This window comes from Salvelinus namaycush, chromosome 6 (genome assembly GCF_016432855.1).
Source record: "Salvelinus namaycush isolate Seneca chromosome 6, SaNama_1.0, whole genome shotgun sequence".
Classification (NCBI taxonomy): Eukaryota; Metazoa; Chordata; class Actinopteri; order Salmoniformes; family Salmonidae; genus Salvelinus; species Salvelinus namaycush.
Window position 1 is genome coordinate 19,874,883 of NC_052312.1, and position 23,673 is coordinate 19,898,555.

A 23,673-nucleotide genomic window follows, 5' to 3' on the forward strand; every position below is an offset into this window, starting at 1 on the left:
TGGATTGGGTAAAAATGCAGGAAATCAGCTTTAGATGCCCAGGTTATGCCAGGTTATGTCCCCCCCCCCCCCCCCCCCCACTTCTAAAACCAAAGATGCGCCCCTGCATTCAGCCATGCACAGCTAAAAGGGACAAACATAAATGGGGAAATAAATTATGCACACATTTTTTTTTAAACGGGAAGAGAGAAATAGAAATAGAGGGCATGAGATAGAGAGGGATGCATACAGATATCTGTAATGAGAACGGTTATAGATACCAATGTCTTTGATTCTTGATCCAGCCTGACATTGACGGAAGCGATGATCTGAACTGTGAATCGCAATGCTTGCCTGCCTGGCTTTGACCTGTGTACAGTACAAACAGTATATGAAACACCTTCAGATACTTTAGTGGCGCTTGATTGGGCTTGCCTGGCGTAATGTAACCAATTGAATAGTCCCCTAAAAGTGCAAATCAATCCTGTCTATCTGACACTCCAGAATAAGCGCAATCAAACACTCACAAAAGTAATTTGAAAGAAAATAATTACAATTTGAACCCAGGGAGGTCTCATGCATTCTTCCCTCCCCCCTCTTTCCTCCCCATTTCCCCTGTCTCTATCTCTTTCTCCACAGGGTTAGGGTCATGGCACCCCAGGCGTTTACGTAGAAGGACATGTGAGTTTTGTTGACCTTTCTATCTATCCGTCCGTCCCTTATCTTCCCTTTGTTTCAAGTTTTAATGTCACATGCACAAGTACAGTGAAATGCTTTTCTTGCAAGATCTAACTCAAACAATGCAGTAATCAAGAACAATGTAATACTAAAAATAACAAGGTAGAACAAAAACACATATAAAAACATATTAAAATAAGAAATAAGAAGAACACGATAGAATAATTCCTACCGTTCTTCCTACTTTCCTTCCTCCCTTCCTTCCTCCGCCCCAGAGCTCCCTGTCAAGGCTCCGCAGTGGTCTACGGCGATGACGTTGTTCGTTCTTTCGTTCATTCAACAGCAACCACCCCGGCGGTCACGCTCGTCACGTTGCGTAACTCCCCCCCCCCCCACCTGACCTCTCCGTGAACCGTTGCATCGCCGCCGAGGGTGACGCTAAACCGTCCCGTTCAGGAGGCAAAGAAGACAGAAGAGCAACAGCGCCTCACCCCTGTCTTCTTCTTCTTCTTCTAAAATCTATATCATAAATCTAAGCAGGCAGACGGCTGAGGATACAACTTTCGTGGTGTATAGGGGTTTGGGTTGACAAACAGGGAAATATGCATGGTCATAGCCTATAGTGGCACTGTATAGGACAGTGTACTTCATGTCCCAAAATATACAGAACAAAAATATCAACGCAACATGTAATGCGTTGGTCCTATGTTTCATGAGCTGAAATAAAAGATAGCAGAAATGTGTCAATACGCACAAAAAGCTTATTTTGCACACACATTTGTTAATATCCCTGTCAGTGAGAATTTCTCTTTTGCCAAACTAATCCATCCAACTGACAGGTGTGGCATATCAAGAAGCTGATTTAAAAAACATGATCATTACACAGGTGCACCTTGTGCTGGGGACAATAAAAAGGCCACTCTAAAATGTGCAGTTTTGTCACACAACACAATGCCACTAATGTCTCTAGTTTTGAGGGAGTGTGCATTTGGCATGCAGGAATGTCCACCAGAGCTGTTGCTAGACAATTGAATGTTAATTTCTCTACCATAAACTGCTTCCAACGTCATTTTAGAGAATTTGGCCGTACGTCCAACCGGCCTCACAACCGCAGACAACGTGTAACCACGCCAGCCCAGGACCTCTACATCCTGCTTCTTCACCTGCGGGATCATCTGAGACCAGCCACCAGGACAGCTGATGAAACTGTGGGTTTGCACATCCAAAGATTTTCTGGGTTATGGGCAGGCATAATTTTATTGATGGCAATTTGAATACCACAGAAATACCGTGACAAGATCCTGAGGCCCATTGTCGTGCCATTCCCTTCATCCGCCGCCATAACCTCATGTTTCAGCATGATAATGCATGGCCCCATGTTGCAAGGATCTGTACACAATTCCTGGAAACTGAAATGTCCCAGTTCTTCCATGGCCTGCATACTCACCAGACAAGTCACTCATTGAGCATGTTTGGGATGCTCTGGATCGATGTGTACGACAGCGTGTTCCAGTTCCAGCCAATATTCAGCAACTTTGCACAGCCATTGAAGAGGAGTTGGACAACATTCAACAGGCCACAATCAACAGCCTGATCAACTCTATGTGAAGGAGATGTGTCACGCTGCATGAGGCAAATGGTGGTCACACCAGATACTGACTGGTTTTCTGTTCCACTCCACTACCTTTTTTTTTAACGGTATCTGTGACCAACATATAGATATTTGTATTCCCAGTCATGTGAAATCCATAGATTAGAGCCTAATGATTTTATTTAAATTGACAGAATTCCTTATATGAACTGTAACTCTGTAAAATCTTTGAAATTGTTGCATGTTGCGTTTATATTTTTGTTCGGTGTACATATATATATATATATATTTTTTTTTATGGAAACTTCTACGTCATCTCAATACAAGAATACGTACATACATTTTTTAATTGTGTAGTGCTTTTCAAAGAATCTCAAAGCACGTAAAAAGTGAAATAACAAACACAACATTTTAATGGTGGAGATTAAAAGCCTTAAAAGATTAAAAGGTCAGTTTAGGATGAAATGGAGGCTGTTTGGGCTGGAAATGCAGTGGAGGTTCAGTGGAGGGGGCATCAATGGAAAAGCCAAAGCTCTTTAACAGCGCGCTACACCTGGTTCACTCCATTGGAGCCCCTTCTCTGGCACTGGTCCTCCATTGCCAGGAATGTAACACCCACCTGGGTGATGCCGTGGCTGCTGAAAAGCGCACAAAAAGCCACCACATCTTGGCAGTGGTTAGGAGCATTCCCTGTACAGTGCCTGAACTTCCTTGGTTACCTCTGGACACAGCATGCAGTCCTTGGTTTAATACTTCCAAACATATTATTTGAAGCCAAACAGCCAGCTAGCTAGCTATCAAGCCAAAATATAGACTTTTCATCACGATCCTGCAACTCTGAGAGTCAAGACCACAGGACATAATGAGCAAACCCTAGAGCAGCCTAACACCCAAAAAATAAATAAAAAATGTAACAAAACACCCTTAAAAATACTAAAAATATGGACAATATTTACAGAAGAATGAACAGAAGTGGAGAATAAAATGAAATAAAATGTGTTGAATAAATGTATTTTCGATTCAAGAACAAGCAGAAAAAATATTTTCAAGAGCGAAGAGAGAGGGGGTGGAGATTTCATTTCACATTTCATGACACCATCTTTTGGACAACAGCGGTCACTGCATTTCAGAGCGTGAAGCCCAACAGAAAAATCTCCTCCAATCCTTTTCATGTATCTATTCCAAAATGCACTACTCATATGTTGACTAAAAACAAATGGAGCTTTGCAATCAGCTCAAACCAATCCAATAGTTACAATTTGACATGAATGAGGCTCGCAAACAATAGCACAGCAGGATTTGAACACTCTCTCCAACCAGTATATCCACAAAGACAAATCCAGACAAATGTAGCTTTTCATAGTAAAATGCCTGCTATATTTTTAGATGACTAGAGTATCATTTCCCTCTGATTTTGATGCATTGCTGTGTGCTGTATTGGATATGAATGTACAGTACGGTATTTGATTTGGAACCTGTTCTGACAGATGCTTGCCCACACACGGTCTCCCCAACCCACCCCCTCCGCCCCCTCTCGGGCCTTTTAGCCAATGGGAGCTAGGCAGACCCTCTGGGGTGTGTCTCATTAGCTAGATTCCAGGACCTGGATCTGGCCCACTGCATGCGCTCAGTCGGAAGAGATGCGGTCCAGAGGGGCCAGCATCATCTGCTTCCTCTCCTGTTGGAGAGGAGAGGAGTGGGAAGAGAAGAGAAGAAAGGTCTGTTTATTCATACCTGAATATTACAGTCTCTCTCTCTCTCTCTCTCTCTCTCTCTCTCTCTCTCGCTCTCTCTCTCTCTCGCTCTCTCTCTCTCTCTCTCTCTCGCTCTCTCTCTCTCTCGCTCTCTCTCGCTCTCTCTCTCCTAATGACCCTGTCTCTGTCGCTCTCCTAATGACCCTTTCTATCTCTCCTCCTCTGTCTCCTGTCTCCTCTTCTGTCCAATTTGCTGCTGTGCTAAGGATATTACTGTGATACACCAGTATTGCTTGTTTTGGGTTTGGATCCATATGTTAAATTGATATTGTGGATGCTCTGTTCTGAGCTATGAGACAGGACCAAACCTAAGACCTGGTAGGGGAGGAGAGAAGAGAGAAAGGAGAGGAGAGAGATGATAAGAGAGGGCTGGGTGGGTGGGTTTAAATAGTCATGCAGAAAGCTGCCTGTAGCCCAAGCCAAGCAAGCTTCCTTATTCAGAGATGCCCTTTGGGGGATGGTAGAGGGGAGGGGGAGACGGGGTAGAGCCCCCCTCCTCATGGTCCATCAGCTCTCGTACCCCCATGAGAGACTGGTCTGGTCTGACCAGTCTCTCATCCCCTTCCACTATACACGTCTCTCTACCTCTCTACCTCCAATGCCCAATCTCTCATCTTTCCTTCCACTATACTAACCTCTATCTCTTCTTCCAATGCTTTCAAAACAAGATATAATCAATTACCCCAAAAATGTAGTGAGAGAGAATGTAAAAGAATGCTAGCTTGCCACTACCTTTTCCTGCTAGCTTGCCACTAACTTTTCCTGCTAGCTTGCCACCACCTTATCCTGCTTTACTGCCCGCTACAGATCTCCCATCTTCCCTTGTAGCAGAATGTTAGCTTGCCACTACCTCCACAATCCAAAAGGCTTTCAAAATCAGGCATATAATCAATTGCTGAAAACATTTATTTTTTATTTGCCATCCTGTAAAGGCTTATCAAAATCCGCCATCTGTTCTTTATCATTGAGCATCCAATAAACATGTATAGGCTTTACTATCTGTCTGTCATGTACAGTAAGCTACTTTTTCCATTATTCAAACTAGTGGGTTGTTTGTGTGCATTTTCATGAATAGAAATCAACCAAGCCATTAACTCCTGTTTTAACAAAGCCATAGAAGTCGTCCCAAATGGCATCCTATTCCCTACATAATGCATTACTTTTGACCAGACCCCTATCAGGTATGTGTACACTGATGTGAGTAGATGGATATACAGGATGACCCGTGGAATGTGAATGGGACCTTTGTCCCACTACATTAACATCATGTGTGTCCAAAATGGCACCCTGTTCCCTATATAGTGCACTTCTTCCCATAGGGCCCTGGTTAAAAGTAGTGTACTGTAAAGGGAGTAGGGTGCCATTTGGAATGAAGCCCATGAGAGTAACCCTGAATGGAGAGAGGGCAGTGGGAAAGCCATATGATATGATTTGATACAGTGCAATGGGGTTTTATCACATAACATGATTCACTATTATGATGAGGTAAAAAAATTAAAATAAAAGAATGTTGGTACAAAACGATAGTACTGTTAGACTATGGTTCTGATGGTTCTCAAATGCAATCAAAGCAAATTTGCGGCATAAAGTTCCATGGTAGCGTAGCCATGGTTTTGGAATAACAAATATTTAATGTATGTCTGATGCTTTTCTTACACTGTAAAACCATTAAACATGTGACACATTTAGAACCTACATGTCAGTGTTTAAAACTTAGATTTGCTAATAAGTTTTTGCTAGATTTCCTAATAAACAAGATTCAACATGATTGTCAGCTTTTTCCAGTCAGTTTCCAACCAGGAGAACACCTACAGTATGTTGAGTATGCCAAACATTAGGAACACCTTCCTAATATTGAGTTGCCCAATCATCATTTATTCAAAATATTATTTTAATTAAATCTGGAAATTTGAGTTACAGAATGGTGACAGCGGTTCCTGCTATGCTAAGCTACTGTAGCATCAGACGTTTTTCTTTTCTGACCAAGGCCATGAACTACCAACGCGTGACTCTGCTATCCCACGTTGGCGGTCAGTGGACTTTAAATGACACAAAGTGGACATTTGGAAAGACACAAGCATCGTTTTCACCGCACATTTCACATTTGCAAGTTTAGTGAGCAATTACAGTAGGCGGCCTACAGTCCATTAGATACATCCATTGCAATTGGACATTGAAAGAGGAGTGGGGAGATGAGTACAAACCATATCTCTTTTTTTATAGTCAATAAGTGCTTGATAAAAAAAAGAACACTCTGAAAGATAGTTGCCCCCTGCAGCGATGTTCAAACACATTGTCAAAATTGACTTCTTTGAGAGAGCATTTCACACATCCAGTCCCCGCTCAATGACAGACCGATGGCATTTGTATGATGATTGGTTACAGAAATGGCAACATTCGCAGCAGCGACAAGTCAATCATTCCACAATTACCATTGAGTGTTTGGCTCTCCTAGAGGTCTGTGAGCTAGAAAAGCTGTTTGCTTTCATATTTTTGTACTACATTTTAGTAATTTAGCAGAGGCACTTATCCAGAGCAACTTACAGTAGTGAGTGGATACATTTTTGTATTTTTTCCCCCAAACTGGTCCCCCATGGGAATCAAACCCACAACCCTGGCCTTGCAAGCACCATGCTTTACCAACTGATCCACATGTCTTTTAAGTTGATATGAAACATTGCCATGAGGTATGGGGGGACGTTTCCCCTCCAAAATTCAGAACCGGTCGATTCGTCCCCTCCAGTAATTTCTTTAAAATCTAAAATAAATATCATAGCATATGAACACATAAGCAATGGCAAAATGTGAAGAATTGCTGGAAATTAGCTTTACCGGTCAACATTGGGCACGGAAAACGGTCCAACTCCTCTTTCTCAATTTTCCAACTGAAATGCGGTATGCCTTTCCTGGCTCATCTACTGTATGTGTAATTCTGGTCATGTGCGCCGCGACCGACATAGATAGCTCGTTAACTAAGCTAGCCACTTGTAGCTAGCCAGTAACTCCTCCAGTATGTGTTGATGTCATTGCACAGGATATGATTTTGGACAGAAGCGATAGAGATCGGTAAGAAATGTCACTCCTCTAGCCAAATATCTTATTCATCCATTATATATTTTTTAACCATTAAATTACCTTGTATGATGGTGCATTGATCAGTTATACCGTTTAAAGACCTTATTTTTTCATTTTTGCCCAAAGACGATCTTTAACATACAGTGAGGGGGAAAAGTATTTGATCCCCTGCTGATTTTGTACGTTTGCCCACTGACAAAGAAATTATTAGTCTATAATTTTAATGGTAGGTTTATTTGAACAGTGAGAGACAGAATAACAACAAAAAAATCCAGAAAAAAACGCATGTCAAAATTTATATAAAATGTCAAACTGTGTAGAATTGCAGGAAATGCGTTTTGAAATGTAAAAACAAACAAATCTGGGGGAGGACCCCATGGACCCTCCATCTACCATTCGTCCCTCCCAATATCTACACCTTAATTTCGCCCTTGGTATAAAAGCTTGACGCTTTTAAAGCCATATAGACTATAACCCACTCATCTAGAATCATATTTTACCAGTCAACCGCAGAGCTGTCTCTGGTGAGATTCCCTGCGGCAATACTTAGCTCCCCTGCCCTCCTAGCAATGAAATATAGGTCAACAATCTTCATAAAGACACATTTAGATTTTATGAAAGGCTGGCTAATGCCCACCGACAAATATCTATTTTTATTTCTGTGAAAACACATGGCAAAATGTGTGGTTGGCCTATCTAATAAAGATGAATGTATCTCACAAGTTTTAGGCCTATTATACGTGTCGGTAAATACTGCTACAGTTCCTTGTTCTCTTCAACACAAAGAAGCACAGTTGAATAAAATCTCAAAAGATGAATTGCAATAATTCAGTAATATTTAATCATTCACATTTTACAAGAATGGGATTAGTTTGTCCTGTTTATCTTCTATTTTTATAAATGTGCCTGTTTTCACAAAGCATCGCAGTGTAAGAGTGTTGATCTAGGATCAGTTTTATCTTTTAAATCTCCATGAATAAGATTGCATGTACAAGGGGGGACCTAATCCTAGATCAGCACTCCAACTCTGCGATACTGTGGATACGGGCCCTGGCCCACTATGACCCTGTATACATTAGCCTACTTCATATTTCACTTATGATGTCTTCATTAAACGTACTGGTGCTTGGACACATTTCAACTCCTTTTGTCCAATTTATTATCAACATGTTGAACATCAGCATCTTGAAACACTCCATCTGCCGTCCACAGAAAGTGATTCAAGATCTCTATCTTGTGGAGAAACTATTCAACTCACATACTGTAAATCCAACTTTTTACCTGTAAGCGGTCTTATGGGGTCGTTCCGTGCGAAACTGGAACAAAAAACGACCACAACATTTAGGATCTTTCTGAAATGTAACACATGAAAAAGTCCTTTTGGAGCAAGCATGTTTGGTAAATGTTTGACATTTGTATGTAAAAGGATTGTCAAGGAATAATTCGTTGAAGTTGGAATATTTGTGAACGACTCATCCGTGATTTCTTTTGCTTCTGTAGTTTGGCTCTGTATTTGGTAACTGTTGCATATCTCCTCATCAATTAATGATATTTTATATCAAAAAAGATTTAAAAACGACACATGAAATAAAACATCCCGCCATTGGCCTGTTCACAAAGATTTCAAACAACTGATTATTTCCCTCTCATATCATCCCAGTCCATCCTTTGTCTCTCCATTCATCTCTACTCACCCCAACTGAAGATCAGTCTCCATTACATTGATAGTCACCGTTTCCTGCCACCATCTCCTCTATCTTCTCCATTAGCTCTGCTGTTTGAGAGTTGTTCTTCCTGCTGGCCAGAATATGGTGTCTACCGCCGCATTGTCCCACCAGCCACTGGAGGTCCCCATTCCTCAATATGTGCTGCTCAGCGCTCTCCCCTAAAGCTTCCCCCCACGTGAACAGCACCATAGTGCGACGCCAACTATCTTCCCCGAGCACACTCATATGGTGTTCCACCGCTCTCCGATACTTCTGTGTGAATGACAGGTAGGCTGGTAGGACCAGGAGGATAGCGTGGGGACCTGGGTGGGACAGGGAAACACTATGGAAGATGTTCTGGAGCTGTGTTGGGTCTGTGGGGATGGAGGTGTTGCCGTCTGGTCCGTTACGCCACTTTAGCCCAAGTGGTTCGACCACACTGACCTGTCTTCCAGCGATTTGTCCCCGCCATGGCATAGAGATGGACTCTCCTGGGTGTGAGGCCTCTCTGCCCAGGATTGTGTACCCTGCTGGGTGACGGGAAGACCAAGTCTCCCCTAACAGTACCAGCCTCAGCTCAGACCTTTGGATGTGTTTAGTGTTTTCTACACTGGGGCCTGGACTTGGAGTTAACTTTAAGTCTGAGATAACATTTACATCTTCAATTTCCTTATAATTATCCTCCTCTTCCTCCTCTTCACCCATTCTCCCCCTCTTTTTACATTCTTCCGGCCATATCTCATCCTGGCTCCCTCTTTTTAACGGAACACACTCCTTCCCTGTGTTCTGAGAATCCCCTTCCTGTTTGGGATGCTCTCTATTTCCCTCCTTGCCTCCCTCTTCTTCTATCTCCTCTTTCGCCTGTTCTTCCAGATTCTGTCTAGCCTCCTCTTTCTCTTCTGGCGCTGCCATTCTTTCAAACTGACTGTTATTGTTTAAGATTGCAGACGAGGCACATTCCATCATCTTCTGATCTTCCCGGTCTGTGATGCTTCCACTCCTCTCTGGTTCTTTTCCCTGCAGTTCCCGTCCTTCTTTCTCCACCACTCCTACTTCCTGGTACATCATATGGGAATCCTCTATACCCTCTAGTGTCACATTATCATATCTTGCTGTCATGTCACATACATCTCCTCCATGTGCTTCATGGCTTGGTATCAATCCGTTAGGCTCTCTGATCTCCACGTCATAATCTCTGCCATCCGGATCTTTTTCAAAATGGTTCACTTCTCGCTCCTTTTCCTTGAATCCATTATTTGTATTCCTCTGTTCATGCCCTCTCCTCTCTAGTTCTGTTTCAAGTCTTTCTAGACGCTGCTCCCAATTCCTCAACTCTTGCATTTTTTCGTCAAAACCTTCCTCTCTGTTCTTTAGCTCTTGCTGATGGTTTTCCACCTCCCCCTCCAGCTTTTCCATGTCTTGGCTCCTGTTGCTCATATGTTTCCCTTGAATTTCTAGCTCTGTTCTCCTGTTCAGTAACTCTTGCTCTTCATTCCTCAAATTGTGTTCTTTGTTTTCAAGTCCTTGTTTGCTCTCTTGGATCTCTTTCTCTCTTTTTTCCAGAGCTTGTCTATGCTTCTTTATTTCTTCTTCTCTATTCTCCAGGTGAAGCTCCCTTTTCTCAAGGTCTTGTTGTATATTTTCCAATTCTTCTTGTCTTTTGTCCATGTCGCGGTGTCGGTTGTTCACATCCTTTTCCTGGTTTTCCAACCCTTGTTCTCCACATCTCAAATCATGTTCCCTGTTGTCGAGTTCATGTTCTCTGGCCCTCAGTTCTCTCTCTCTTTTTTCCAGATCCTCTCTCTGGTTCTGATGTTCTATCTTCCCACTCCCTTGTTCATTTTCCCTTTCATCCAGCTCTAGTTGACGGTTGTCCTGTTGGCGCTGCAGGTTTTCTAGATCCAGCTCAATTTTCTTAATATTTTCTTCCGAAGTTTTTAAATCATATTCCCTACTATCAAGTTGGTTCTTTCTGTTTTGCAGCTCTTTTTCTATTTTCTCCACATCTTGCTCCTTGCTGCAGATGTTTTGTTCTTGGCTTTCAGACTCTTCTTCCTTTCTTTTCAAGCATTTTTCTCGGCTCCACAACTCCTGTTTCTGTTTTTCTTGTCCTTTCTGTCTTATTTCTAGATCTTCCTCCCAGTTCTTTACTTCTCGTCTTCTACTTTCCAACTCTTCCTCTCTTTTCACTAGCTCTTCCTCTCTTTTCACTAGCTCTTCCTCTCTTTTCACTAGCTCTTCCTCTCCTTTCACTAGCTCTTCCTCTCTTTTCACTAGCTCTTCCTCTCCTTTCACTAGCTCTTCCTCTCCTTTCACTAGCTCTTCCTCTCTTTTCACTAGCTCTTCCTCTCCTTTCACTAGCTCTTCCTCTCTTTTCACTAGCTCTTCCTTTCTTTTCACTAGTTCTTCCTCTCTTTTCTCAAGTTCTTCCTCTCCTTTCACTAGCTCTTCCTCTCTTTTCACTAGTTCTTCCTCTCTTTTCTCAAGTTCTTCCTCTCTTTTCTCAAGTTCTTCTTCTCTTTTCTCAAGCATTTTTTCTCTATTCACTAGCTTTTCCTCTCCTTTCACTAGCTGTTCCTGTCTTTTCACTAGCTTTTCCTCTTCTTTAACTTGCACTTCCTCTCTTTTGAATAGCTCTTCCTCTCTTTTCACTAGCTTTTCCTCTCCTTTAACTTGGTCTTCCTGTCTTTTCACTAGCTCTTCCTCTCCTTTCACTAGATCTTCCTGTCTTTTCACTAGCTCTTCCTGTCTTTTGACTAGCTCTTCCTCTCCTTTCACTAGCGCTTCTTCTCCTTTTACTAGCTCTTCCTCTCCTTTCACTAATTCTTCTTCTCTTTTGAATAGCTCCTCCTTTCTTTTCACTAGCTCTTCCTCTCCTTTCACTAATTCTTCTTCTCTTTTGAATAGCTCTTCCTTTCCTTTCACTAGCTCTTCCTCTCCTTTCACTAATTCTTCTTCTCTTTTGAATAGCTCTTCCTCTCCTTTCGCTAGATTTTCCTCTCCTTTCACTAGCTCTTCCTCTCTTTTCACTAGCTCTTCCTCTCTTTTCACTCGCTCTTCCTCTCCTTTCACTAGCTCTTCCTGTCTTTTCACTAGCTCTTCCTCTCTTTTCATTAGCTCTTCCTCTCCTTTCACTAATTCTTCTTCTCTTTTGAATAGCTCTTCCTCTCCTTTCGCTAGATTTTCCTCTCCTTTCACTATATCTTCCTGTCTTTTCACTAGCTTTTCCTCTCCTTTAACTTGCTCTTCCTCTCTTTTGACTAGATCTTCCTCTGTTTTCACTAGCCCTTCCTCTCTTTTCACTAGCCCTTCCCCTCTTTTCACTAGCCTTTCCTCTCCTTTCACTAGCCCTTCCTCTCTTTTCACTAGCCCTTCCTCTCCTTTCACTAGCACTTCTTCTCTTTTCACTAGCACTTCCTCTCCTTTCACTAGCACTTCTTCTCTTTTCACTAGCACTTCTTCTCTTTTCACTAGCACTTCTTCTCTTTTCACTAGCCCTTCCTCTCCTTTCACTAGCACTTCTTCTCTTTTCACTAGCACTTCCTCTCCTTTCACTAGCACTTCTTCTCTTTTCACTAGCTCTGCCTCTTTTGTCTCAAGTTCGCATCCTCTGTTATCCAGCACTTCTTTACTTCTTGCTTGTTCTCGTTCCTTCTCATTATACACTCTCTCCCTTTTCTCAAGCTCTTTCTCCTTTTCCTCAGCCGTCTGTTTCAGCTCATTCTGTCTTTCTCTCAGATTCTTCTCATAACACCCTCGTATCTCATCCACCTGTTTCTCTCTCACCTCCTTCTCTTCTTTCATTTTCTCCAGCTCCTTCTGTCTCTCATCGTTCATCTGTTTCAACGCAGCAACCTCCAGGTCCCGCTCTTCCATAACATGGTGGATTTCCCCATCTTTGTTTTTTAACTGCTCTTCATATCCACAGAGCAGCTCTCTGATGTCAGCCTCCCTGCTCTCCTTCTCGGTCCTCTGAACCCCCTGGTCCCCCTCATACTCCTGACACTTCTTCCTGAGGTTGTCCATCTCTTTCTTCAATTTCACGTTCAGCTCCTGCAGTACCTCAACCTTCCTCTGGCTGTCCCTTAAGCCTTCTGTCATGCCTGAAATGTTCCTTCTACTTTCTTCCTCCATTTTCTGCAGTTGGCTGGTAGCACTTTCGTTGTCTTCTAACATCAACCTCATCTCCTCATCCTTCGTCTTCATTTCCTTTTCATATTCCTGTATCATGTTCATCCTTTCCTTCTCCATCATGGCAGTTAAGTTTTCCAGTTCTGTTTTTGTTTGTTTAATGGTTTGCCTTAAACTGACGAGTTCTCTCTTATTTTCCCCGTCCTTTTGTTTTAAGTTGTTGAGCTCCACTTCTTTCCCTCGTATCTTGTCCATTGTCTCGGCATCTCTCCTACTTTTGTCCTCTGTGTGTTGCCGTTGCATTGCCACCGCCTCAGACTCCTTCTGTTCGTTGTTTTCTTTCAGCCGCTCAATTTCTTTTACGTTGTCAACGGATCTCGCCCTCACTTTCACAATCTCTTTTTCTTTCTCTGTAACCAATTGCTGTGTATCAGTTATTTCTTTATTTTTCTTTTCAATGATTTCTTTCAGCTTGCTCATCTCTTTCTTTTCCCTTTCGTCTCTCTTTCTTTGCTCATCCCTCCTTTCTGTCTCCCTTGTCTCAGATAGCAGTCTCACTCCTTCCATCTCTTCCTCTTTTTCATGCACTTTTCTCTCCATCTCTTCCTCTTTTTCATGCAGTTTTATCTCCATCTCTTCCTCTTTTTCATGCAGTTTTCTCTCCATCTCTTCCTCTTTTTCATGCAGTTTTCTCTCCATCTCTTCCTCATACTGTAAACGTCTCTCCTCATACAACTGTTTTGACTCATACATCTCGTTCTGTGACGTTTTTCCTCTTTCTGTCCATTCCTCTTTTTCTTTTTCTTCCAGGGCTATCCTGTCTTTCAACTCCTCTGCTTCCCTCCTCCATCCCTGATGCTTTCCTCTAAACTCTTCCTCCCTCTCTTTTTTATCTCGTTCTTTCTCCTCGACGACACGCTCAAGGTCGAGCAGTTTCACTTGCTGCTCATCAACTCGCTCGTTCAGCTCTTCAATCTCTCTCTCTTTCTCCTCTCGCTTGATGACTATCTCCTCTAGCTCTCTGCTTCTCTGATCGAGCGCAGCGATGAATCTGTAGTTTTCCGCGGCCAGATCCTGAATCTCTCTCTCCTTATCCTCCGTCAGCCACCTAATCCTCTCCTCCAGTTCGCCCATTTCGTTCTTCCTCCCATCACTCCTTTTCTCTTCCTCCTCCTCCCCTCCATCCTCCTCTTTTTCCACGCCTGACTTCCCCGGAGATTTAACTTTCTTCTTCCGATCGAAAAACCAGCGGATGCTCTTGACCTCCCTCTCCCTCATCCTCTTGAGCTCCATCTCCTGACGCTGCATCTTGTCACCAACCTCTTTGAGACGCTGGTTGAATTTCTCGTTCCTCTGTCTGGTGAGGTCGCTGACCTCCTGCACTAGCGACGAGAAGGCCTCGCACCTGTTCCCGGCCACCATCTTCTCGACCTTCTCCAGCAGGCCTGACACCTGAGCGGCGTCCCCACATCCATTCAGATTACTGATGACGTGGTACCTGTCAAGTCAAGTTTTTACTTTTCAGTGCATTATCACAATGTCTCAATACGCCTTACGGAGGAAGATTACGAATTAAACAGAAGAACAAGAAACGACAACAACCAAAACAGAGAGATAAGGACAGCAGACATACCTGCTCCCACACTTCTCCACCAGCCACTTAAGGTCCCTCCCCCCGCTTTGGATGTGCTGCTCAATGCCCACCCCCTCCCTCAGCTGATCCCCATGGGTGAACAGGAGGACAGCATGCCTCCAGACCTCTTCCCCCAGGAGCTCCAGGTGTTCTCTTACAGGTGTGGAACCGACCAGGGTGTCCACCCTCAGGGTGAGGAGCACAGCGTGGGGTCCCGGGGGACACAGGGACACGCTACCCCACACCATCTCCCGCTTTACCCTCTCTGGGGTGGGGCCTGCTACTCCACCTTCCCAACCGGGGGTGTCCACCACGGTGACCAGCCTCATGGCTACCTAAAAATGGCAAAATAAGATACACATTACTGTTGTCTCACAACACACTGACTCGCTTTTGTATTTTATTACTAGGACTGATTATGCTGATAGTGGCTTTCTGAAGATAACTTTATGATATGTGGTTGTTTTTACCCATACCATAGTTGAATGCACTGACTGTTAGTCACGCTGAACATAGCGTTTGCTAAATGACTACAATGTAAATGTAAAAACGACCTCTGCCTGGCACCGGGCACACTCCTCCGTCACTCTCCCTGTCTGGAAGAACCCTGCTGCTTCTCCACCTCCACCCAGTATGGTGTTCCCAGCCGAGCTCTTCCCCGTCTCTCTCTCTCCCAGGAGGACCAGTCTCAGCTCTGGGAGACGACGAGTACCCTTGGAGAATGGTTGTTTCCCATCCCAATCAGAGCCCTGGGATCCAGCGTCAGCTGTCAGGGAGAGGGGGCACAAGATTTCAGGGTTGGAATATTTAGTGGTTATCAGAGTGTACTGTATGTCACATCTGTTTAGGTATAAGCTCATGTATCTCCCTAGGTCCTATTTTCCATAAGGATAGTAAAATGACATATAGATTGAAAAACATGATCAGAGGTTTTGAATTTAAGACAACAACGTATTTATCACACATCATTTCCGCTTTATGTTTTTTGATACAGTGTTATGCTGGTGAGGAAATATTCTAACTCCGAGAAGATAATCAAATGGGTCATACTAAACACAGCAGAAACAGAAACGTCACCTTTTTCAGGGCCCTGTCTTTCAAAGATAATTCGTAAAAATCTAAATAACTTCACAGATCTTCATTGTAAAGGGTGTAAACACTGTTTCCCATGCTTGTTCAATGAACCATAAACAATTAATGAACATGCACCTGTGGAACGGTTGTTAAGACACTAACAGCTTACAGACGGTAGGTAATTAAGGTCACAGTTATGAAAACTAAAGAGGCCTTTCTACTGACTCTGAAAACACCAAAAGAAAGATGCTCAGGATCCCTGCTGATCTGCGTGAATGTGCCTTAGGCATGCTGCAAGGAGGCATGAGGACTGCAGACGTGGTTTGTCGTCCTCTCGTTTACTTTTTGTATTTTTTGTCTTTTTGTATATATTTCAATTTATTTTCAATCTCTTTTCCATTTTTTAATTAAACATACCTTCTGGTAACCCGCCTCACCCAATGTGACACGGATCCGCTATTGTTTAGACCAGAACCTCCATCAGAAGCTAGCCATCAGAAGCTAGCCATCAGAAGCTAACCAGCTAATTAGCTATTAGCTATTTAGTCATTCTTAGCCACTGCTAGCGGCCTTTACCTTCTGCACAGACACCAGCCGTTTATTCTAGCCTGGATAATACTTGCCAGCCTGCCAGTATCGGACTGTTTTCTCCACTACAACGCCGGATTCCTGCCGTAAACCCTGGACCATTACTCCTGATCATCACAGCTAGCTAGCTGCCACCGAATGACCCAGCCCCAAAGCTGGCCCCGAGCCAGGCCCACCTCCCGGCCTACTCTGTGATCCCTCGGCTACTCAGCCGATGCCTCCCGGACTCTACGCCAACACGGCTAGAATCCACTACTCCACCGGATCCTTGCCGTAAGCTCTGGACCTTTGCATCGGATCATCACTGCCAGCTAGCTGCTACCGAGTGGCTATAGTGGCTAACGCCCCTGCCCCGAAGCTAGCACCAGTTAGCGGCGGGCCAGGTGCATCTCCCGGCTAGCAAACTAAATTACTGCAACTACAATACCTCTTTCGCCATCTGGCCCGGACCCTTTGTCGACACAGCGCCCCGCCGTACCACCACGACTGGTCCACCGATGTAACTCCATCCGCTGTGCCCTCAACCGGCCTTTGCCGGACGTCGGAGCAGACGCTTCTACTTACCCCGGCCTGCTAACTTTAAGCGCTGTGTCTCCCGCGTGCTAGCGTAGTAACGACTACCCCGCGGCTTCCCTGTTCCATCTATTGCTGTTCACTGGACCCTATGATCACTTGGCTACATAGCTGATGCCTGCTGGACTGTTTATTAATCACGGTACTCCATTTTGTTTATTTTTTGTTTATCTGTCAGCCCCAGCCTCGAACTCAGGCCCTGTGTGTAGTTAACCGACCCTCTCTGCCCATTCATCACCATTTTACCTGTTGTTGTTGTCTTAGCTGATTAGCTGTTGTTGTCTTACCCATTGTTGTCTTAGCTAGCTCTCCCAATCAACACCTGTGATTGCTTTATGCATCGTTTTATGTCTCTCTCAAATGTCAATATGCCTTGTACACTGTTGATTAGGATAGTCATCATTGTTTTAGTTTACTGCGGAGCCCCTAGTCCCACTCAACATGCCTCAGATACCTCCTTTGTCCCACCTCCCACACATGCAGTGACCTCACCCAGCATAACTAGCCCGTCCAGAGATGCAAACTCTCTTATCATCCCTCGGTGCCTGGGTTTACCTCCACTGTACCCGCACCCCACCATACCCCTGTCTGTACATTATGCCCTGAATCTATTCTACCATGCCCAGAAATCTGCTCCTTTTATTCTCTGTCCCCAACGCACTAGACAACCAGTTTTGATAGCCTTTAGCCGTACCCTCATCCTACTCCTCTGTTCCTCGGGTGATGTGGAGTTTAACCCAGGCACTGCGTGCACCCAGGCACTCTCATTTGTTGACTTCTGTAACCGAAAAAGCCTTGGTTTCATGCATGTTAACATCAGAAGCCTCCTCCCTAAGTTTGTTTTACTCACTGCTTTAGCACACACTGCGAACCCTGATGTCCTTGCCATGTCTGAATCCTGGCTTAGGAAGGCCACCAAAAATTTGGAGATTTTCATACCCAACTACAACATTTTCCGTCAAGATAGAACTGCCAAAGGAGAGGAGTTGCAATCTACTCCAGAGACAGCCTGCAAAGTTCTGTCATACTTTCCAGGTCTATGCCCAAACAGTTTGAGCTTCTAATTTTAAAAATGTATATCTCCAGAAATAAGTCTCTCACTGTTGCCACCTGTTAGAAACCCCCCTCAGCTCCCAGCTGTGCCCTGGACACCATATGTGAATTGATTGCCCCCCATCTATCTTCAGAGTTTGTACTGTTAGGTGACCTAAACTGGGATATGCTTAACACCCCGGCAGTCCTACAATCTAAATTGGATGCCCTCAATCTCACACAAATTATCAAGGAACCCACCAGGTACAACCCTAAATCCGTAAACATGGGCACCCTCATAGATATTATCCTGACCAACTTGCCCTCCAAATACACCTCTGCTGTTTTCAATCAGGATCTCAGTGATCACTGCCTCATTGCTTGCATCCGCTATGGGTCCGCGGTCAAACGACAACCCCTCATCACTGTCAAACGCTCCCTAAAACACTTATGCGAGCAGGCCTTTCTAATCGACCTGGCCTGGGTATCTTGGAAGGATATTGACCTCATCCCGTCAGTCGAGGATGCCTGGTTGTTCTTTCAAAGTGCTTTCCTCATCATCTTAAATAAGCATGCCCCTTTCAAAAAATCTAAGAACAGTTTTAGCCCTTGGTTCACTCCAGACCTGACTGCCCTCGACCAGCACAAAAACATCCTGTGGCAGTCCGCACTAGCATCGAATAGTCCCCGCGATATGCAACTTTTCAGGGAAGTCAGGAATCAATACACTCAGTCAGTCAGGAAAGCAAAGGCTAGCTTTTTAAAACAGAAATTTGCATCCTGTAGCTCTAACTCCAAAACGTTTTGGGGCACTGTAAAGTCCATGGAGAATAAGAGCACCTCCTCCCAGCTACCCACTGCACTGAGGCTAGGTAACACTGTCACCACCGATAAATCCACGATAATCAAGAATTTCAATAAGCGTTTCTCTACGGCTGGCCATGCTTTCCTCCTGGCTACACCAACCCCGGCCAACCGCTCCGCACCCCAACAGCTACTTGCCCAAGCCTCCCCATCTTCTCCTTCACCCAAATCCAGATAGCAGATGGTCTGAAAGAGCTGCAAAACCTGGACCCGTACAAATCAGCTGAGCTAGACAATCTGGACCCTCTCTTTCTAAAATTATCCACCTCCATTGTTGCAACCCCTATTACCAGTCTGTTCAACCTCTCTTTTGTATTGTCCAAGATCCCTAAAGATTGGAAAGCTGCCGCGGTCATCCCCCTCTTCAAAGGGGGTGACACTCTAGACCCAAACTGTTATAGACATATATCCATCCTGCCCTGCCTTTCTAAAGTCTTTGAAAGCCAAGTTAACAAACAGATCACTGACCATTTCGAATCCCACTGTACCTTCTCCGCTGTGCAATCCGGTTTTCAAGCTGGTCACGGGTGCACCTCAGCCAGCTTCAAGGTACTAAACGATATCATAACCGCCATCGATAAAAGACAGTATTGTGCAGCCGTTTTCATCGACCTGGCCAAGGCTTTCGACTCTGTCAATCACTGTATTCTTATCGGCAGACTCAACAGCCTTGATTTCTCAAATGATTGCCTTGCCTGGTTCACCAACTACTTCTCAGACAGAGTTCAGTGTGTCAAATTGGAGGGCCTGTTGTCCGGACCTCTGGCAGTCTCTATGGGGGTTCTACAGGGTTAAATTCTCGGGCCGACTCTTTTCTCTGTGTATATCAACGATGTCGCTCTGATCCACCTCTATGCAGACGACACTATTCTGTATACATCTGGCCCTTCTTTGGACACAGTGTTAACTAACCTCCAAACGAGCTTCAATGCCATACAACACTCCTTCCCTGGCCTCCAACTGCTCTTAAATGCTAGTAAAACCAAATGCATGCTTTTCAACCATTCGCTGCCCGTACCCGCCCGCCCGACTAGCATCACTACTCTGGACAGTTCTGACTTAGAATATGTGGACAACTACAAATACCTAGGTGTCTGGCTAGACTGTAAACTCTCCTCCAACATCTCCAATCCAAATTAAATCTAGAAACAGCTTCATATTTCGCAACAAAGCCTCCTTCACTCACGCCGCCAAACATACCCTCGTAAAATTGACTATCCTACCGATCCTCGACTTCGAATACTCTACTCAGCAAACTGGATGCAGTCTACCACAGTGCCATCCGTTTTGTCACCAAAGCCCCTTATACCACCCACCACTGCGACCTGTATGCCCTAGTCGGCTGGCCCTCACTACATATTCGTCGCCAGACCCACTGGCTCCTGGTCATCTATAAGTCTATGCTAGGTAAAGCTCTGCCTTATGTTAGCTCACTGGTCACGATAACAACACCCACCCGTAGCACGCGCTCCAGCAGGTATATCTCACTGGTGATCCCCAAAGCCAACACCTCTTTTGGCCGCCTTTCCTTCCAGTTCTCTGCTTCCAATGACTAGAACGAATTGCCAAAATTGCTGAAGCTGGAGACTTATATTTCCCTCACTAACTTTAAACATCAGCTGTCTGAGCAGCTAACCGATCGCTGCAGCTGTACATAGAGTATCTGTAAATAGCCCACCCAATCTACCTACCTCATCCCCATATTGTTTTTATTTACTTTTCTGTTCTTTTGCACACCAGTATTTCTACTTGCACATCACCATCTGCTCATCTATCACTCCAGTGTAAATTTGCTAAATTGTAATTACTTCACTACTATGGCCTATTTATTGCCTTACCTCCTTATGCCATTTGCACACACTGTATATAGACGTTCTTTTTTTATATTGTGTTATTGACTGTACGCTTGTTTATTCCATGTGTAACTCTGTGTTGTTGTTTGTGTCTCACTGCTTTGCTTTATCTTGGCCAGGTCGCAGTTGTAAATGAGAACTTGTTCTCAACTAGCTTACCTGGTTAAATAAAGGGGAAATAACAGGGGCAATAAATTGGGCAATAAATTGGGGCAATAAATTGCAATATCCATACTGTGAGACGCCTAAGACAGCGCTACAGGGAGACAGGACGGACAGCTGATCATCCTCGCAGTGGCAGACCACGTGTAACAACACCTGCACAGGATCGGACATCACACCTGCAGGACAGGTACAGGATGGCAACAACAACTGCCCGAGTTACACCAGGAACGCACAATCCCTCCATCAGTGCTCAGACTGTCCGCAATATGCTGAGAGAGGCTGGACTGAGGGCTTGTAGGCCTGTTGTAAGGCAGGTCCTCACCAGACATCACCGGCAAGAACGTTGCCTATGGGCACAAACTCACCGTCGCTGGACCAGGCAAGACTGGCAAAAAGTGCTCTTCACTGACGAGTCGTGGTTTTGTCTCACCAGGGGTGATGGTCGGATTCGCGTTTATTGTCGAAGGAATGAGCGTTACACCGAGGCCTGTACTCTGGAGTGGGATTGATTTGGAGGTGGAGGGTCCGTCATGGTCTGGGGCGGTGTGTCACAGCATCATTGGACTGAGCTTGTTGTCATTGCAGGTAATCTCAACGCTGTGTGTTACAGGGAAGACATCCTCCTTCCTCATGTGGTACCCTTCCTGCAGGCTCATCCTGACATGACCCTCCAGCATGACAATGCCATCAGCCATACTGCTTGTTCTGTGCGTGATTTCCTGCAAGACAGGAATGTCAGTGTTCTGCCATGGCGAGCGAAGAAACCGGATCTCAATCCCATTGAGCACGTCTGGGACCTGTTGGATCGGAGGGTGAGGGCTAGGGCCATTCAGAAATGTCCGGGAACTTGCAGGTTCCTTGGTGGAAGAGTGGGGTAACATCTCACAGCAAGAACTGGCAAATCTGGTGCAGTCCATGAGGAGGAGATGCACTGCAGTACTTAATGCAGCTGGTGGCCACACCAGATACTGACTGTTACTTTTGATTTTGACCCCCCCTTTGTTCCGGGACACATTATTCCATTTCTGTTAGTCACATGTCTGTGGAACTTGTTCAGTTTATGTCTCAGTTGTTGAATCTTGTTATGTTCATACAAATATTTACACATGTTAAGTTTGCTGAAAATAGACACTTTTAAGGAACTCACTCATAAGCACAGCTCTGATGGTACCCCTCTGAGTCTGGGCCTCCATCTGTCTCTGCCTCTTCCTCCGTTCCCTCGCTCTCCTCCTCCCGTCTGCCTCCAACCTCAGGAGGGCAGGATCTGCCCCAAAATGTCCTCCCTTGTTCTCCACCATCTCCACCATCTTCCTCAGTAGCTCCCTTACCTGAGTTCCGTCTCCCCGGCTCTTATTGTCCAGGATATGGTACCTGGAAGACAACAAAACAGAAATAAAAACCTTGTTCTTGTTCTTGTCCTTTCTTGCACTCAGATAGCTTTTTTTATGTAGACAATTTGACTTGGGATATGTGTTGTGATACGTGGATGTTTTGCCTACCGTACCTTCCTTAGCTTAATGCACTGATTATCAATCAATCAATCAAATATATTTATAAAGCCCTTTTTGCATCATCACTTGTCACAAAGTGCTTATACAGAAACCCAGCCTAAAACCCCAGAGAGCAAGCAATGCAGATGTAGAAGCACGGTGGCTAAGAAAAACTCCATAGAAAGGCAGGAACCTGGGAAGAAACCTAGAGAGGAACCAGGATCTGAGGGGCGGCCAATCCTCTTCTGGCTGTGCCGGGTGGAGATTATAAGAGTACAAGGCCAGGCCAGATCGTTCTTCAAGCTGTTCAAACGTTCATAGATGTTCAGCAGGGCCAAATAATAATCACACTGGTTATAGAGGGTGCAAAATGTCAGCACCTCAGGAGTAAATGTCAGTTGGCTTTTCATAGTCGATAAGAGTGTCTGCTAAACTAAATTACTTGTATGTTAAAGTCCATGTTTCAGATTAAATGTGGTAATAAAAGTGAATGTACACTCCTCCAAGATGACAATATCAACCAAAAAATGCCAATATTTTAATTTCATACCTGTTCCCACACCTCCGTAGCAGCTGCTGGAAGGCAGCCCCACCCGTCAGGATCCTCTGCTCCATGGGCACCACACCCAGCTCGTCCCCCCTGGTGAACAGCAACATGGTATGGTCCAACACCCCTTCCCCCAGAGACTCCAGGTGCTCCTCTATTTGCTTCCTGTAGGACTCTGTTACCGAGGCGCAGGAACGTATCACTAGCAGGATAACGTGAGGTCCGGGGGAGCACAGGGACATGCTGCGCAATGTCTCTCTCCGGACCCAGTCGGGGGTGCTGTTGAGCGGGTAGTACCATTCCCAGCCAGGGGTGTCTACCACGGTGACTCGTCTCCCGGTTAGATCGGCTCGCTTTTTCGAGCACTCCTCGGTTGGTCTGCCGCTCTCAAACCCCCCTATTCCTCCCAGAATGGTATTGGCTGCAGAGCTCTTCCCTGTTCCTTTCCTTCCCAGCAGGACTAGCCTAAGTTCTGGAAGAGGGGGAGCACTGGTTGAGTGGTTCACCTCTTTCTGCATAACACCTTGCATACTCTCATCTGTAAAGAAAGAGAGAGAATTTGTGTTGTACTTCCATAGTGTGACCACAAATTGAGTGACAGAAAGCAAAACTGTGCCTGCTGTGACATCAGTTATTTAGACGTTTACTGATGACTTTTAAAATATTTATGTTTTTTTAGCACCTAAATCAAACAGATTCAAGCTCTAGTCAAAGTAATCATGTACCATCTACTGTAGTTTCATAAAGAACTTACCACCACCAGTTGAGACCGAAAAGGGAGGGTACCCTTTGCCCTGTGACTCCATCTCTTTTCTTTCTTTCTCTCTCTCTCTTCTTCCTCTCTGTCCTCTTGCTCTTTTCTTTGGTTGCAGCCTCTCTTTTATAGGAAGGCTTTATTCACGAGTACAGAGCTACTCCCTCAGTCTTGCACAACAATGCA

At 44.7% G+C, this 23,673-nt stretch overlaps 1 protein-coding gene across 1 annotated transcript; it reads right to left on the reverse strand.

Moving 5' to 3' along the window:
- Positions 1-3,875: 3,875 nt before the first annotated feature.
- si:dkey-185m8.2 lies at positions 3,876-23,673 on the reverse strand. Its single transcript, XM_038995258.1, has 8 exons — positions 23,488-23,673; positions 22,737-23,271; positions 21,844-22,067; positions 15,102-15,313; positions 14,548-14,882; positions 12,192-14,412; positions 8,823-9,839; positions 3,876-3,926 (listed from the first exon to the last, which is right to left on the reverse strand). Exons 1-8 carry the CDS (start codon positions 23,537-23,539, stop codon positions 3,876-3,878), a joined length of 4,647 nt encoding a protein of 1,548 aa, XP_038851186.1. The 5' UTR covers positions 23,540-23,673.

What these genes read in the sequence shown, in the direction of transcription:
- si:dkey-185m8.2 (XM_038995258.1), bottom strand. Translation starts at nt 23,539, where the DNA reads ATGGAGTCACAGGGCAAAGGGTACCCTCCCTTTTCGGTCTCAACTGGT. An exon ending in CTACGGAGGTGTGGGAACAG is followed by an intron (nt 22,068 to 22,736) that starts GTATGAAATTAA and finishes GTTGTCTTCCAG; the next exon opens with GTACCATATCCTGGACAATA. An exon ending in CATCAGAGCTGTGCTTATGA is followed by an intron (nt 15,314 to 21,843) that starts GTGAGTTCCTTA and finishes TCTCCCTGACAG; the next exon opens with CTGACGCTGGATCCCAGGGC.